At 35.2% G+C, this 17694-nt stretch overlaps 2 protein-coding genes across 5 annotated transcripts; one reads left to right on the top strand and one right to left on the bottom strand.

The window, feature by feature from the left end:
• Positions 1 to 1130: 1130 nt before the first annotated feature.
• Positions 1131 to 6215, bottom strand: LOC18613992 (helicase with zinc finger protein). Of its 4 annotated transcripts, none has more exons than XM_018122747.2 (10): positions 5701 to 6215; positions 5469 to 5545; positions 4788 to 4915; positions 4421 to 4576; positions 4175 to 4280; positions 3743 to 3925; positions 3077 to 3236; positions 2238 to 2563; positions 1874 to 1963; positions 1131 to 1469 (listed from the first exon to the last, which is right to left on the bottom strand). In XM_018122747.2, exons 3-10 carry the CDS (start codon positions 4800 to 4802, stop codon positions 1402 to 1404), a joined length of 1104 nt encoding a protein of 367 aa, XP_017978236.2. In that variant the 5' UTR covers positions 4803 to 4915; positions 5469 to 5545; positions 5701 to 6215; the 3' UTR covers positions 1131 to 1401. The 4 variants fall into 4 exon arrangements, with proteins under 4 accessions (XP_017978236.2, XP_088664394.1, XP_088664402.1 ...); XM_088808268.1 differs by having other exon boundaries at positions 5442 to 5545; XM_088808276.1 differs by lacking the exon at positions 5469 to 5545 and having other exon boundaries at positions 5860 to 6215.
• Positions 6216 to 12404: 6189 nt separating this feature from the next.
• Positions 12405 to 17484, top strand: LOC18613994 (DEAD-box ATP-dependent RNA helicase 31-like). Its single transcript, XM_007051514.3, has 10 exons — positions 12405 to 13494; positions 13577 to 13683; positions 14117 to 14172; positions 14602 to 14826; positions 15133 to 15339; positions 15425 to 15511; positions 15592 to 15687; positions 15949 to 16164; positions 16501 to 16683; positions 16878 to 17484. The coding sequence occupies exons 1-10, from the start codon at positions 12518 to 12520 to the stop codon at positions 17103 to 17105; spliced, it is 2382 nt and encodes a 793-aa protein (XP_007051576.3). The 5' UTR covers positions 12405 to 12517; the 3' UTR covers positions 17106 to 17484.
• Positions 17485 to 17694: the final 210 nt, after the last annotated feature.

Genomic DNA, 17694 nt, shown 5'->3' on the forward strand with positions numbered 1-17694 from the left:
TTTTTTTCAATTAACTTTTTAACAATGAATTTGCTCAGCTGTTGTGGCCCTTGTGGGCTTGCAGTTGTACATTTTTTCTAATGCCATCTTTGAGTTTTTATTTAATTTCCTATTTATTTTTATATAAAAGAATACTACAAGTGGTAATTAGGTTTAGACTGCTAGATGAGGGTTGCATTTTGTGGTCAAAGGTATATTATCTAATTGTATATTTAAACTATATATGCATTGTATTTTTTATATAATATGTATATACTGTAATATTTAATTTTATTATATGTGCCAAAGCATTGCAATTATTTGGTTGCATCATCGAGAACGTACCTCTGGCATCATGTTAGCAAATCATGCAGAAGATTGGCATTCAAATTTAGGACAAATTTCCTACGACCTTGTCAACTGTAGAAAAATCTATCAATTAATGCACTAGAAAGTTTTGAACTTAACAGATCAAAACGTTGAACATTCACCGTTTAAATGTACTATTTTCAAAGCATTCCAATTTGATAAATGAGAACTTGGATACTGAAAAACTTGATAATTGGCAACTCGTTTTAAACAATATCGAGAAAAAAGCACCCGTCTAGATGAGGAATAGCTCCCTGATTGATAATTTTATGGTCAAGACATTCAACGTTTCGGAAACTAACCACAAACAAAACTATTGACCTGCTGGATGAAATTTCACTCGGCTGTCAAAACTAGGCAATCTGATCATACAAAGTCTCCAGTTAAGTTTGGTTTGATGATGTTATCCCATATGCTGAGTCAGTAGGCATTATGGTAAATCAACTAACCGTCACACAGATACCACATCCACATGTGAGATTCACTACCAGTGCATCGTCCATCAGGTATTAAAGACGAGGCGTGTCCTGAAGCTAGCATATTATTTTAAATAGTATTTCCCATTAGAAAAGGGAGACATCAGAGCTTTGTTGAGTCGGTTCCTGTATTTCTTTTATTCGCATGTAAACTCATAGAACAGAGTAAGGTTGTCTCAGCTTTCAACCATCAATAACAGAATTTATTCCGTTTTCAGAATGAGCTCGATTGATTGCCTCGTCAAAGAGTTCAGGTGGGATGGGGAAAAGATTGCAATGATTCCCTCGTCGTTAGAAAACAAAAGATTACGAACAAATGGTCCTCAGGTTCTCCAAATAAAAATAAGGTCTCATATCAACAATCTGAAAACTTACAACTAAGGAGAACTTGGCTGCTTTCCTGTTTGCTTACTGCTATTGATTGATCAAGCTAAAACCAAAATTACACTGCTAAAATGTTCAAATTTGTTAACAATTCAAAATGCCTACTGAATAGATGTCAAATGCTGTTCTTATTGATCTAACTCTATCCTATCCTAACAATTTTAAGAAGGTAAGGTACAATACTCACCTTGATCTACGATTTCTCCTCATCGGACTGAGAGCATGGCTGCCCAGGGACAGAATCAACAAAAAATTCCTCCACTGAAACAAGATAGATCTATCAGTGTACGGTCAAAAACACAAGGCATACAGAGTTTATTTGAATGGCGGAAATATCAACAAGCTTAGTATTTCAAAATGTCACATTGATGCCATTTGCCCACTTAGTACTATAATTCACAAGCCCTACTCTGTGATTTTAATTACATGTGGATATAAAGTCAACCATAATGAATGGCATGGAAGGTCTGGTACAATAATTTTTGATGCCAATTATAAAGCATCCCATTTCTGTTAATAGATAGAACAGGTATCACCATGTTTTCTAACCTTCTAAGCTACTCCTTTTTTCTCTTCTTTTTTTGAAAATAATATTCTAAGCTACTCAACATCCTCTAATGATTCTAATAGGCATCAAGGTAAATAGCATTATGCGACCTCATTACCTATATCCTCTTGCTCCGGAGAATCAAGCAAAATTTCTGAATCAGAAGGAAGAAAAGGAGAACCAGAATAGTTCCCAAGGGCTCCTAAATCTGTAACAATTCCAACGGCCACATTTTATGAGAGCAAGCTCCATAAAGAATAGCAATAAAAAAGAATGATCAAATAACAAGTGTGTAAGGTTGCTAGAATAAGGGTTTCGAAGGCCAACAACGAAGCAATGCATAAATTATTAAGAGCAAAAATTCGAAAGGCAAATACAAAAGCATGAGTCTTGAGATGTGTGTGTGAGAGATAAAGATGACAAACAACTTCAATAAAATTTTAACTGAATATCTTAGAGTGGTTCTCATAGCCACAACTTACCTCCCAAGTTTGACAAGTCTGCTGTCAGATCTGTGAGGCTAAAATTCCACTGAATCTGATCAAGTGATCTAAGGGAATCTCTAGAATTCCCAGCTCCATTATCAGGTCCCAGCTGCAATCCTACTGAACTTGCAACATCAGTTGTGAAGGCTGAATCAAGTACTGAAGTGTCTACTCCCATCCCTGACATGTCTGACGCAGTGAAGGGGAAATTCCCACTGGACGCCACTGATGTAGGACTCACAGGCATCTCTGACATAGATGACATGGTAGTGGTTGGAGGAACTGCAGGTGTTACATTAGTGGCATTGTTTTCCATCACCATGCTACAATATGAAGAAAACCAGTTACCATTAGCTTAACTTCTCTGGAACAAAATACTTAACCAGAAATAAAAAAATTTTGAAAGCCAAAAATAAGACATAAGAAGAGGAGTAAAGCTAAAGAAAATGTGACGAGTACTTAATGTCCAAACATTCTTTAAGAAGGGTGTTTGTACAAATTATTCATTTCGCTAACCTAAAACAGTTTAGGAATATGGTTTAATTGAACAGAGGTGGTGTACAATAGCGTGATGTAACCTTAACACAATCATTGATGTGTTGCAAATGTGATCAAGCAGTTCCTGAACATTTCAACCAAAAAAAGTGAAACAAAGCGACACATAATTACATTGCAAGTAATCAAATTGTTAATTAGGCAAGCTGTTTAGAAAGAAATATAGGATGTGCTCAGGAAAATAAAGAAGAAAGGCACCTTCAAAATTAGCAGTAAGTAAGTATCTGTAAGTCTAATAGACAATTAATAATATATTAAAACGAAGATGGTTAAGTTCTCACTCGTTCCCTGAATTCATGCGCATAGGTTGAAAATTGCTGGGTGCAGGGACTCCATTGACCACATGACAGCTAGATATGCCCATGGAGTCAAGATGAGGTTGCCCCGTAGCTGGAATTGGAGGCTGTTGCAGCACAGGGTATCCCATTGGTAAGTTGTTAACTGCACTGCAAAGAAGTGGAGTTGAACAACCATGATAGTGACATAAACATGCTAACCAAATAATAACAACTACTACATCAACTTTTTACTTCAGAGATACTGATCCCAAAGGAAAGTTGTGATACGGTTACAATGCCACATCCCTCTCACTGATTCTCTTCTCCCAATTGAAAAAGGAACTGCAAACTTCCTATATGTAGTCAAACAAACAGAGACACCATATCATATGAAAAGTTACAAACCATTCCCTACAAGTGTTTGAAACCCAGGGATCCTTTTCCTTATGTTGAGAATTTGAAAAGAGGAATGTGATCATCTATTTTCCCAGAAATTTATCCTGTTCAAAAACTATTCTATGGCAATATTAATACTCATAAAATTTCTCAACGATATGCGGCTATTCCATGCTGATCTTGACTCTACGATTAGGTGAGTATCATGATCACTTTATCATATAACTAAAATGATAGAGGCTTGCATCCATTATTTATTTAGTCAGAACTTACCGGGCATGGGATGGATCCCATTTTGTATTGGAGCCAAAGGAACTTTTGGAGGCACAGGGTATTTCATCAGATGATATTGATGCTCAAGAAAATGGTTAAATAAAAGGATTTGCTTCTTTAACTTCAGCCTTATGTAATAGGCCCGGAAAAAATCAGCATTCTCCTCTTCTAGCTTCTGCCATACTGAATAAACAACAGTAAAGAGAACACCAGAGTGAGGTTCCCAACTCTATCACAGTTGAACAACAAATATACTTGATAATTGGTCGCTAAGATTTAACTAATTCAAAGATATCATTGCACTAAAATGAATTTTACTTTGCTTTAATGGTATGTTCTACTAAATCACGTGCATTTTTGATGCATTTTCTTGAAAATTCCAAATAACATAAGCACATATGCAGACTAATAAAGAGATTCGAGGAAGCATACCTAAAGTTGTGAATCCAGGGTCTATCCTTGCTCGAGTCAGGAGAGTTTTGACAACCTCATCTCTATTCATGTATAGTTGTAAACATCGTTCAATTAAATTCTGGACCTGCACCAACCAGTTTACATAAATTATAAATCAGTGTAAATAAAACTCTCTCTACCATCAAACATCATGGTAAGAAAACTGAAAAAGAAAAAAGAAAAGAGGATAAATAAATAAAATATAAAAAGGGACCAGTTTCATACAAGTTCAATATCTTGGCGTGAAACTTTTCGGCCATCATTGCTTGAAGCAGACACAGAGCCAGAGTCTGCTAAGGGGGCATCTGTTGTTTGATTGTTCTGCTGTTCCGTTTTTGGTTCGTGTGAAGCTTGAGTTGAGGGTTTTATATCTTGTGTGCTCTGTAATTGAATATAATATATCTTCAAGTTAGCATCAAGGAAGAAGATCTGAGTGATAAGCAGATTAATGCACCAAACAAAAGGCTGTAAACAGTTCATTACTCTCTAACTTTGGAGTAATGACCACTTGCAACTAAACGAAGTAACCACTTAGCTGACACCTAAGAGCAATTAATTATAAATAAAATTACTTATTAAAAGAGAAAAACACCTGTAAGTTCTTCATTCCAACTGAAAGCCAACTGCTTGCATCTCTTTGCTCAGCTCAGACACTCCCCAGCTAAGGCCACATAATTCACCAACATCAAAATGTTGGCAACTGGATCAATGGCATGCAACCTGGGAAGAAATTTACAATCACAAGGCTGTGAGCCAAAAGTACAGTGAAGAGAACTTCTCCCTTTAAATATTAGTACAAATTAAGTTTCACCAGATAAAAACAAAAACTATGTTCAAGGTGAAACAAGAATATACCCCAAATGCCACTTTACTGACATTCGAATCCTGACCAAAACAAAGAAATATACCATGTATAGCTATTCTAAATTTCTCCACATAATCTCTTCAAAATTAGACAATTTTACTCACTCTTACGCATGACTACGTTGCTCAAATCAATCATTAGGTTAAATAAGCATTAACTCCAACAAACTTACAAAAACATATCTTACTAATTACTTCAAATTCACAAGGCAAAAAATCGACAAAAAGATCTACACCGGTTATCGTTAACTAATAAAATCCTTCACTTCCTCTCAAATTTTTCCGTAACACTTTTCAATTTTCGAATGCAAATAATGCAACAAGCAGAATCAAGTCCCTAAAATTAATTACACAAACTTTGCAAGGACAGAATCTACACAACCTATCTTATCTTTCTAAAAGCAAAGACCTTTCTCGCAATCATTTGTAAAGTCCATACTACTTTTTCAAAGCCTACTTCCCTTCTTTTCCCCTTTTGGCTAAAAACTGCAAGTAAAGGACAGTCAGTTTCAGTTAACAAAGCGAAAATTCCGAAAAATCATTTTGGCATTAAGCTACGATAAACAAGTAGAATTAAGAAGGCGCACCACAAATTTAAATTTAGCAGTACTAAAAATAAATAAAGATCTAGTTAAATTTACCTTACAACCAAAGCTGCCGACTCTTGTAAGCACGCGAAAACAAAGAAATTTAAACTTTTTGTGTCGACGAATTTAGAGATCCAAGCTTAAGAATTAAATTAACTTTAGGAAAAATAAATTTCTGTACGAAGCAGTGTTAATTAAGTTCGGAAGATTTACTGTGGCTGTAATGAAGGATTATTCGATGAAGATTCTGGATTGAAGCTGAAATGCAGAGCGCTAAGGACTTGGGAGATATTTTGAGGATGGCTTTGAGAGATATTTGCAGCGAAATAAAGAGGACAAAATAGGAAAAAAAATTGAATTTCGAAGCAAAAAAAATGGAGGCCAGAGCAGCAGTGAAGTATATGGAAGATTTGAGCGGAGCTTTTTAGGGTTTATTATGACATTATTAATATAATTATTTTCTTCTTCTTGTTGCTGAATGCTAAAAGTGGAAAGAGGAGAGACCGCAGAGAAACCAGAGGAGAAATTTTGGGGAAAAAAAAAATCTTTACAGAATGCGTTTTTCTTTGGTTTATTCTTTTTGGCATTTTATAGTTTTGATTTTCTGGTAATAAAAAGCGTCAATTTGGGGAGAAAATGACGGTCGGGACAAAGGAAAATATAGATATATATTAGATGTGATAAAAATAAAGGGTACTTTTTGAAATTCCGACACGGCTTCAACGGCTTGAGCCTCGGCTTGTCCCGGAGATCTTTACTAATCACGTTTCACGAGGCTGTCGTGATTTAAGCATCTGATCAACAAGCCATACTCTTTCTTTCCCTTTTTTTTGGTGATTTAAATTATTAATGTAAAGCTAAATGGATTTTAATTCTGAACTTAACCTAAAGTTCATCAAGTGTATATCAATATAAATTTCTCTAGATTTTCATTAATTGTACTACTATAGATTTAATATATATCGCCATATAATTGTACAATCTCAATTATATCAACAAATTCAATAATTCAACTCTTGATTTTAATTAAATTTTCTAATTAGATCGTTTATGCACTCGATTCAAAAAAATTGTGTAGACCCAAGAAACGATGTTATCAAGTTAAATTATCCATTTTGTATTGATCCAAATTATATTAAATATGATTTTTTAAAGTAATTGTAAAATTATTATCTAAATTAACTTTTGCATGTTAATTATTATATTATTATTTTCACTGAAAATTAATTTAAAAAAAAAAGAGTAAAGTATGTTATAGAAGACTGAATGCAAAAACAATAACTACGAACTTAATTTTTTTCAATGATAATGAATATTTTTTATTTTTATACAATCATATTATATTATTTATATAATCACTTAAAATATTTAAATAATTTTTCATTTTATTATGACATTTTAAAATGTTTTTATTAAATGATCTAACTATTAAATCAGTTACTTGATAACCTAAACTCTTAAACGAACTATTATTCAATCTCATTCTCATAATTATGACATGTAATAATTTAAATTTCTTGTGTTACATTTTAAATTAAATAATAATTAAATTAAGAATTAAAATTAAAATATGTATCCAAATATTTAGTTCATTATTAATACATGATTTCTCTCTAAAAAAAATTTAATGATGAATTTCTTTTTCTCTCCTAATAATTAATTACTGGAGTGGTCCCTCGCTTTACGTGAGTGCATTTTTAATAAAAAATAATTTTAAATTACATAATATCATAAATAAAATAATAATAGCAAAAAGAGAGTAGTTTTAATTTAGAAAAATTAAAAATAATTAGTTTTAAAATATTTTCTCATGTCTTGTTAAGTAAATTTTTTTATTTAAATAATTTTTAATTTTTAAAAACATTTGATTTTTTATACTTTAATATATGTTAATATTAATATAATTATATTTTGTTAATTACAATGATTCTAATAGTGAAATTAAATTAAAATTAAGAAAATTTAATATATTGAAAGTCATTATTCATAAGCTACATAATTTATATAGGTAGCCAAATAAAAAAAGCTACATAACTTATATAATAAAATTATTAAAATAAAATGACTATTTTTTTGAAAGTCAAAATAAAATGAATATTAATTACGCATATTAAAATTTTATTAATTTTAATGATGAAATTTTGTAAATTATATCTTCAATTTTAATTCCTACTTTTTTATCTTATGCCTTCATAATTATTTAGAATTAATCCCCTAAAAATAATTTTGAGATCCCCCAATATTTTAGTAAGTCATTATTAACTTATTCAATTAATTATTTTATTTTTTATTACTTATCAAAAATATAGTTTCATTTTTTTATTCTTATCTCTTTTTTAAAGTAACTTTATAAATTTAATTAATGAAAAAAAAAAGAAATTACATAAGTAAAATAAAATGAGTAAGCCTACAACTAAACCAATTTAGATTTGCGTGAATCCAACTCATCTTTTTTTTTTTTTTTCTATCCATAAAATGACAATACTGTTTCAATTTAAAGAAAAACACCAATGAAGTAACATTCTTTGTGCATATGTTTAATTTATATGTTGTGCAACGTTACCCAAATTAAGACCCGCAAACAAAATATTACTGCACCCTTGGACCTTGCAGCATTTGCAGAAGCAGTGGTCCTGATCTATTTGAATAATATTGGTGATTTGGTATATATCAAAATGCTCCATCTTTTCATCTAGATTTAAACTTAAAGCATAAGCAATTTCTTTTCTTCTTTTTCTATATCTAATATAGAATATAATTATTCTATTTTTATAATTAACTCTATCTAATTCTACATATACGAAAAGAATGACAAGAAAGAGGCTTTTTCCAAAATTATAATGATAAATAAAAGAGGGAGTGACATGATTAAAAATACATGAGACCCTAGAGTTTAATCTCTTCCTATCACCATTTGTTAGGAGGCTTAACATGATTTTTCTCTTTTTAGACAATTTCAATTGTAAGTCTATTTTCACTTATCATGAACTCTTACAAATCGAATTTTCTCATGGTGACGTGGTCAAATCTAGAAACAGCTTTAAATTTTTTTTAATATATGTTATAGATATTTGTTGTAATTAATGGACGATCGTAAGAATTTGAAAAAGAAAAAAAAAACAAAAATGAAAATGCGAGGCGGTGTGGGTGCGGCCTCGTTAATGAAGGGACCTAAGAAAGTGACAAGGAGTGCTGTAATGCAATTCAAGTTGTTGATTGTTGTTTTACTGGTATCCCTGTCGTACACAGCGTGCCGCCCGCCATGGTTATCATAATCTTTTTTTTTCCTTTTAATATGTTTTGGGGGGCCCACTGCCAATGTGGTCCATGCCTTTGGAAATCTTCATTGCCCATCAAGCCGATCCTTGATTATGAATCAGATCTTGCCCCTTGAAATTACTAGGAGCCTAGGACCACACCCCAGCAATTATATAGTTGAGATCCAACTCGGACAGTTCTTTGTCCAATCTTTAATTAATTGCTTTCTACTTTAAAACAAACTCGAACCATTTCCTTTTATTCTATTTCCCCCCACCACTTCAATTTTATTTATTTTAATCCTTTTTTTTACATATTAAATTAACATTTTTTATGCAGTGTGCTATGTTGTTGGAAATTTAATGAGCTATGCACAAGAAACTACACACGATTCTTTTGTTGCAATAAAAATAATTCACACGTTACTTCAATATCAAATTAAATGAACCGCCTAACAGACTTGAATCAATTATTGTGCTTGTCGGTGAAAGACCAAATCTTAGTTATTTCTTTGGTTTGTAAATTATTTGAATAATTAATTCATGAAATAACATAAGAGCATCAATCTTAAATCTTTATTCAGAATTCATCTTATCCCTATTATTCAAGTTAAGTCAGGGAGGCAAAGCACTTGCTATGAGGCAAACTTTTCATGAATGATGAAACAGTATTAAAAAAAAACCCTTTTTGTTCTTTTTATTTTCATACATAAAAATAAATAAAATAGTACAGTAGAAGATTTTTTTTTAATATAGTACTTGGAAGCTGGCTCGTGAGCCATCACGAGCCAATCGTGCTCTACACGTGACATAAATTAAAGGAAAAAAAGGGTGGTTAGGCACATATCATTATTTTTATTAAGAAAAGGTAACATTTTATAGTCATTAGTATTACGACATTTGGAGTATTAATGAGCTTGAAGAGAAATTGACCAATAAAAAAAAGACACATGTGACAGCTTTGTTTCCTTATACACCCCAACCAACAAGAGCGCGTCACACATATCCTGATCCCTGACAAATTTGTCAGAGGAGCGACCAGTCACATTCGCTTAATGGAAATTACACGTGTCATAAAGTTAGCGGAGGAGCGTGGCTAGCGTGTGGCCGTTTATTACCTTGGGATTTGGGGGGTCGTTTTTTAAGGGTGGGGAGAGAATTAGAAGAGGTACGACATTCAAAATTCCCGCTAGGGTTGTTGTCTTGACATTTGGCGCCATCGTCTTGACTAAAATTAAGTTTCCCTTTCAAGTGATGTTGGTTCCATACGGAAATCCAGTCACCTTGACATGCCCCCTTCCCACGCAAATCTTTCAGGTCTACGCACAGTTCCGAACGTACATCATTGCCGGTCGACCAATGCCAAAGGGGATCATCTTGTTCAGGAAACATTAATTTTCACACAACTTCTGCTTTATGGTTTGGGAATTTGTCGTCCGCTGGTTTCTGTTTGTGTTCCACACAACATGCCCTTACCACTGCCGAAAGATACTTACGACGTTACGCTGATGGGAAAAACACCAAGGGACACGTTATCTTTGAAAATTGAACTTTATCTTCTGGATTTCCCTTCCCCCCCCGCCCCCCCCACCCCCCGGGGTCTCCTTCACGGCTGCGAAATTTCCAGCATGAAAACCAGTCAAAATCAATTTAATGTCGTGACGATTTAAGTTGTTTCGTGATTGTGTTGGTCACTTGAAACACGGCATCACGTTAAACCGCTAGACTATTCTGCGAGGAACATATAGGAATACTATTTTGGCTTTTGCCCAGCTCAACAAGCTCGATTAAATTCTGACTAATATGAACATCTAGAAATCAACGTGATGACGATGACGACTACCGTACTTTTAGTGACGATGATGGTAGCCGATAATTATGAACTAGCTCAAACTATTGTTGGAAAAAAGCCAAGGCCCTCCAGGTCTCTACTGTCATTTCCAAACCAACTAATCACTCCAACAAGTTTAGGCCACAATAATTAATCTCACACTCTAATCACAAAATTCCTTTTCAATTATTGTCCATTTTTCCTTTTTCAATTTTTGTTTAATTGTCTGGTTGTGCCGTGTGACATGGGGTTTGCAGGAAATTCAACAAAGAGATTTGATATGAATAAATCCTTCTTTAAAAACTTAATTTGCTGAATTTTATTAAAATCTGAAAAGAAAAAAAGTGAGAGATAAAAAAAAAAAAACTTAACCTTTTTTTTCTTATTTTCTTTTCCTCCATTTATAAATGGCTTAATTAGTAATGTAGTAGGCAGTATAATTTGTCTCTATTTCCACGGGGAAATTACATACAGTCCACCAAAAGAGGAAAAGGTCAAGAACCGTTTTACAAATGAACCATCTTTGGATCATGTGGTGTCTCAACTTCTTCAGGACCTCCAAAGCCGAGGGCCTTTTCCATAGCAAATGTTTTTGTTGTGTCGAACAACCCAAAAGTTGAAAAAAAAAATCGACCGATGACCTTTGGCCTTCATTTCACAAAACCACAAAAATCTCCTGTGCCCACTTGATTGTTACACATGCCATGCCATTATATCTTGGCATACTCCCATATAGCTGCATGAAAAAGCAATTGAAAAGTTCAAAACGCTGCTCAATGATTAAAGTAGAATTAATGTTGTCCTGCAAGTCTTTGCTCATGTAATCCTGGTTGCAGTATTATCATATCAAATGAGATGCGAACATAAGAAAAAAAAAAAACAAAAATGGTTCATTATTTTTAATTAAAGAAAAGCATTCGAATTCTATATAGAGTGGCATCCAATGAATTATTTGAAAAGATTACGAAGGCAAAACAAAAAGAAGTGGGTTTTGGTATGAGTACTACCTTGGCATACAACACAAGGAATGAAAGAATGAGCGAACATCCATGAGAGGGGCCAAGACATTGGTTAAACTCATTATGGAAATTATTGGGAGAAGGACCACATAAGCTTTCACACCAACTCTTTCTTCTTCATGCATTTGTCCTCACTTAAAAAGGACACACCTCAAGTTTGAGCCACTAACAATTCTTGTGTGTCCAAACAAGGGACAGAAACCCAGCAACCATATAAGCCTTGCCTGCCGCCTCGCGTGTAGCTTCATCCAGATTAATATTCCGATCAACGATGTGACTGTCTTTTTGTCCTGTTGTTTGCTCCCTTCTGGTAACCCAAGGCCTGGAAAAAAGGAAAATTTCGATTCAATTCAATGTTTGGTTTTCTTTTTGTTATTTCTTCTATAGATCATTAGGCATGGTATGCACCATACACACAAATAAAATTGCAAATGGGTGGGTTATATATTGGCCTGCCCAACCCATTTTCATTTTAACCTATGTTAAAACTTAGTGGTTCAATTCTTTCCTTCGGCCCAGATAAATCAGATTTTGGGCAAATGGGCCGGGTTCGCATAGAAATGTTTAAAACCCTTTTCCTCCAAAACGGCGTCGTTTAGATGCGCCCCTTTCTTCGCTTTCAAATGAGTGAATGACAAAAACCTAAAACCCTATCACCGTTTCATTCAAAGACGTTAAACCCTCGAAAATCCTAACTCGCCATTTCCCGTCACTTTGGAAAAGCTGGCACTGCCACCCGGCTGTCGGAAGCTCTGGGTAAACAAATGCCTATCAAGTTTCTGCCACAGCTTCGTCTTCTCAGCCCGTCTCTACCGGTCACCCGTTTCCCCTCTATGAGACCTGGAGCCTCCATTGGCTCTAACGGGTCCATGCCCGTTTTAAATAGGGTATTCCCTTTTAAACTCAAATTCATTGGCTTATCACCTGGCTTTAACGGACATCTCGGTGTGCGGAGCCTCTCCACCAGGTCGTTTCGAACTAGGCCCGGGTCAAGCTCCGAGTTCACTCGTAAAGACAGGGGAGATGTCGGTGCCTCGAAGAGTCTGATCGAGGACGAGGCAGAACTCAGTGACTGGGTCGGCGAGTTGAGAACCGACTCGTTCCGTGGTCGACTCACTAGCGAAGACGAGGAATTAGATGCGGATAGAGCACGTAATAGAGTTAGGAGTAGAGATAGAGAGGGAAATAGGGGTTCCGTGAAGAGGAGAAGAGAGAGTGAGTTCGACAATTTTCGTGAATCGAACAGGAGGGGAACTCGGGGCAACCCGGGCTATTCTTTTTCGAGGAATTCTCGGTTCAGTAAGCGGTTTGATAGTGAATTAGAAGACGAAGACAATGATGACGATGAGGAGGAGGAGGAATCTTGCTCGAGGAGAAAAACTCGGGGGGCAAAAAGAGAGAACAAAAAAGTGGATTCAAGGAAAGGAAGGGGGAACGAGAGGGGTTTGAATTCAAGAAATATGGGAAACGGAAGGAGAAATTTGGGAAGAAAATCAAACTTTCGGGAAGATAAAGATGATGATGCTAATGACTTTGAAGAAGAAAGAGGGAGGGTAGTAAGAGCTACTGCAAATTTTCTTAGCGAGGAAGATAGTGATATTAATGATGATGAAGATGATGAAGATGATGTAATTTTTAGGAAGAATGCGAGTTCTGCGCTTGGATTGGATAAGGATGTTAGGCAAACTGGAAGTCCGAGAAGTTCACCAGGGAAATCTGATTCTTATTTGAGTGAATCAAGGTATGTTATATCAACTATTGTGAGAAATGATTTTGATTTCGTTGGCTTTTTCTAAATGTCTGATTTTTTGTTATGCTCGTAGATTTGATCAATCTTCACTATCTCCCTTGTCACTTAAGGGAATTAAGGATGCTGGCTATGAGAAGATGACCGTGGTACAGGAGGCTACTCTTCCAGTTTTACTCAAAGGTTTAATTCCTTTACGGCATTATTTATAACCCAAATTTCAACAATGGGATCCTTTTAGAATTTATTGTCTCGTTTGTTACTCTCGAACACTGTCATTGTTAATGATGAGGGTAGCTAAATGTGCTGCAAGAGGGAGCTGCAAAAGGTGTGGGCATTTTTAGGATTCCCATGTTCAATAGTTTCTAGACGATTATCTTTGGAATGGTTAACAGGTAGCCTCAAAAAATTAATTTGTGTGGTTTACATCTTTTCAGCTTTATATTCTGTAGTTTGCCTGACTACAATGTTGGTTTGAGCTGTACCCTTAGGTTGCTAATCAGTTGATGTCATGAAATTCTGAAATGATATTGCCACTGATTTTGTACATTGTTTGTGTGTGCATATTGGTTATCTGCTGATTTTATTCATTATCTCATTGTTTTTCTTTATTTAGGCAAGGATGTACTGGCCAAGGCCAAAACGGGCACGGGAAAGACAGTAGCATTTTTGGTAAGATGCTACTTTTGTATGTTCATGTGCATTTTTTCTGTGTACTAAGGTATTATTATATGCTGCATGACCCATTATTTTCTATTGACCTCTGCATGCCTTCGTATTATCAAAATTAACAAAGCTTTTTTCTTTTCTTTTCCTTTTTTTTCTTTTGCGTAAGATCTAAATTATTGTTTGCTTTTTCAAAGAAGTATCAAAGCAAGGAAACAAAATTGTTGTATTCTATGTTTTTTTATGGCCTGTTTTTAACTTTGCTGCCCCTTTTAGCAACGCAATTCTGGGCATCATAATTAATTTACTTGAAGTCATCTTTGTATCCATTGCGGGCTGGAATTCCTGAACTAGTGAAACTTACTCCAAATAGTCCATGTTAGTAGATATGTTGGAGTTGTTCACTTTGCTTGCTGCAATGTTCCTTCTTTTCAGCTTCCATCGATTGAAGTTGTTTCAAAGTTGCCTCCTATTGATCGTGATGTAAAGCGGCCACCAATTCATGTACTTGTAATATGCCCAACTCGAGAGCTTGCAAGTCAAGCTGCTGCAGAAGCTAACACCTTGTTGAAGTATCATTCTTCTATTGGTGTTCAAGTTGTTATTGGAGGTACAAGACTTGCTTTAGAGCAAAAACGCATGCAAGCAAACCCTTGCCAGGTGAGTTTGTTGTAATTAATACTTGCTTTCTAATTCACTAGGCCAACTCTTGAACAAAAATATTGATCCTTATTTACATTATAAACTGTTGGAGCATCATTCAATTGGAATGAAAGTGAGAGAATTGAATTGGATCAATGGATCAAAGGATCAAAGTTTAGATGTTTTTTAAACCTATCTAATTAGGGGACCATCAGGTCCCTCTCAATCAAATTCTGGGTCTTCACTGTGAGTTAATACTGCATTTAATATAAATGTCATGTTGTAGTAGGATGTTGTTACATATTACTCCCATTTAACTCTCAGATTCTTGTTGCTACACCTGGAAGGCTCAGAGATCATATTGAGAATACTGCAGGATTTGCGACAAAGCTGATGGGTGTGAAGGTCCTTGTACTTGATGAAGCAGATCATTTATTAGACATGGGTTTTCGTAAAGACATCGAAAGGATAATTGCCTCTGTTCCAAAGCAACGGCAAACACTATTATTTTCTGCTACAGTTCCTGAAGAGGTTTCTTTCTTTATCCTTTGTGTGTATTGGCTATTGGTGTTTTACAAATTTGAAGAATATTCTGAAGTTACTAATTGGTGTGAAGGTCCGTCAAATCTGCCACATTGCTTTGAGAAGAGATCATGAATTCATCAATACCGTTCTAGAAGGCACTGAGGAGACTCATTCACAGGTAGATTTTGCACCCAGCTATTTGTTGGGTAACATGGAATTTTCTTGGTGTCTCAATTACTTAAATTTTGGAATTTTCAGGTCAGACAAATGCACATGGTTGCTCCACTAGACAAGCATTTTTCCGTACTGTATGTTCTTCTTAAAGAACATATTGCAGATGATGTTGACTACAAGGTGCAATTTTACTTTACAGGTCTTTGCTTCAGATTATTAGTTAGAAAGTTCCACATAAAGAAATTTTATTTTTTGTGTCTCCAAACCCTCCGGTAAAATGAAGATAGTGTTGGCCTCATCTTTGAATTGTCTAATATCAGAGGTTAATATCAAATGTGTTTTTCTCCAAATGTCGCATAATGCTATCATGCACCTTATATTTTGCTCATCATTATGTTGATCCTTGGACAAAATTTGTAATATAGCGGCCTATTTTTGCAGGTTCTTGTATTCTGCACTACTGCTATGGTAACAAGACTGGTAGCTGACCTTCTTGGAGAGCTGAACCTGAATGTTAGAGAGATACATTCAAGAAAACCACAGAGTTATAGAACTAGGGTATCTGATGAATTCCGCAGGTCAAAAGGTCTTATTCTTGTGACATCTGATGTATCTGCTCGTGGGGTTGATTATCCTGATGTTACACTTGTCATACAGGTAACAAGGTGTTATTTTTCTGTGGTGATGTAAGTGGTCCCTTTTGTCCCAGTTCTTTTAGTGGGAAAATTTTGTGATATGTTTCAAAATCTGTGGTGGAATGAGGTATTTTGCTTGCCATGTCCGAAATCCCAGCAAGTATCCAAGTGCATTGTTTCTTTAAAAATCCCTTTCAAACCATTCATATGTGCAATGTCCTGTTCAATTTTAGGAGGAAGACAAATTCTTCAACTAGAGCTTTTCCTGTACTTTCTTCAATGTATATACCTTCTAGAGTACAATAGTTGTCTTCGCAGTTGGCTGTTTTATTTTACAATGTCGTTTTTACCATTACAGGTGGGCTTGCCAGCTGATAGACAACAGTATATACATCGGCTAGGTAGAACTGGGCGTAAGGGTAAAGAAGGGCAAGGTATACTCTTGCTAGCACCATGGGAGGAATACTTTGTGTCTAGTATCAAGGATTTGCCAATAACAAAGGCTCATTTGCCCTCAGTGGATCCAGACACAAAGAAAAAGGTGAGCTTTAAGTAGAATTTTCCTTCGTTTTTGGTCTGTGTTGTATTCTCCTAAGGCTTTCTATTCCCATCGTCATTTTCCTTGCAGCATATTAACTAACATGAAGATTGCTTGATTTTATGTGAAAAGTTTATATACATTGGCAAGTGAATATCCGGGAAAATATTTCATGGTGCTAAAATATGATTGAACAGGTGGAACGGGCACTTTCCAATGTTGAGATGAAGAACAAGGAAGCAGCATATCAGGCATGGCTTGGTTATTACAATTCCACTAAGAACGTAGGCAGGGATAAGTATAGACTTGTGGAGCTTGCAAACGAGTTCAGCAGAAGCATGGGTCTCGACAACCCTCCTCCAATTCCCAAGCTCGTCCTTAGCAAGATGGGCCTAAGGAATATCCCTGGTTTGCGTTCCAAGTAAATCTGGAGCTAACCAGTGATTCAATCGCATCAATTGTCAGTTCATCACATCACCCGTGAATATTCCTATAGAAGGATGATTGTAGGAAATTCCTTTTGCAGATCACCAGATATAAGAAATTATTAACATTGTCTTCAAATTTTTCTTAGTGCTGTATTCAGATTAATGTGTCTCATTAGTTTGCTTCTGACGGTTGACAGAAATGTAATCTTTCTATCCCCCTTCTACCAAGTTTCAGCCTTGCTCCCAGGCAAGTGTAAGAAGGCTAAGACCCCGGGGAGGGTAAGGAAGACTTAGTCCCTTCGTTTTAATCTCATTTCTGGATCAATCAACATTATTGCTGTCGTTGCAGCACTGACGACAGCTGAATTCATAGCAATGCCATGGAGCACAAGATACCCAATGATCTCCATTAAGAAAGGCAACAAAAATGGGCAAAGTTTGAGAGTCGACTCTCTATTAACCTTCTTCCCAAAAGAGGAAAAAAAAGAACGCAATTTAAACGGTATCATACAATATGATAATCCCCAAAGATATTTGGTTTCTTTATGGAATTGTAAGGTAAATTGTAAGAAAATTCTACAGAATT

The sequence above is a fragment of the Theobroma cacao genome, chromosome 1 (genome assembly GCF_053813885.1).
Source record: "Theobroma cacao isolate CCN51 chromosome 1, ASM5381388v1, whole genome shotgun sequence".
NCBI lineage: Eukaryota > Viridiplantae > Streptophyta > Magnoliopsida > Malvales > Malvaceae > Theobroma > Theobroma cacao.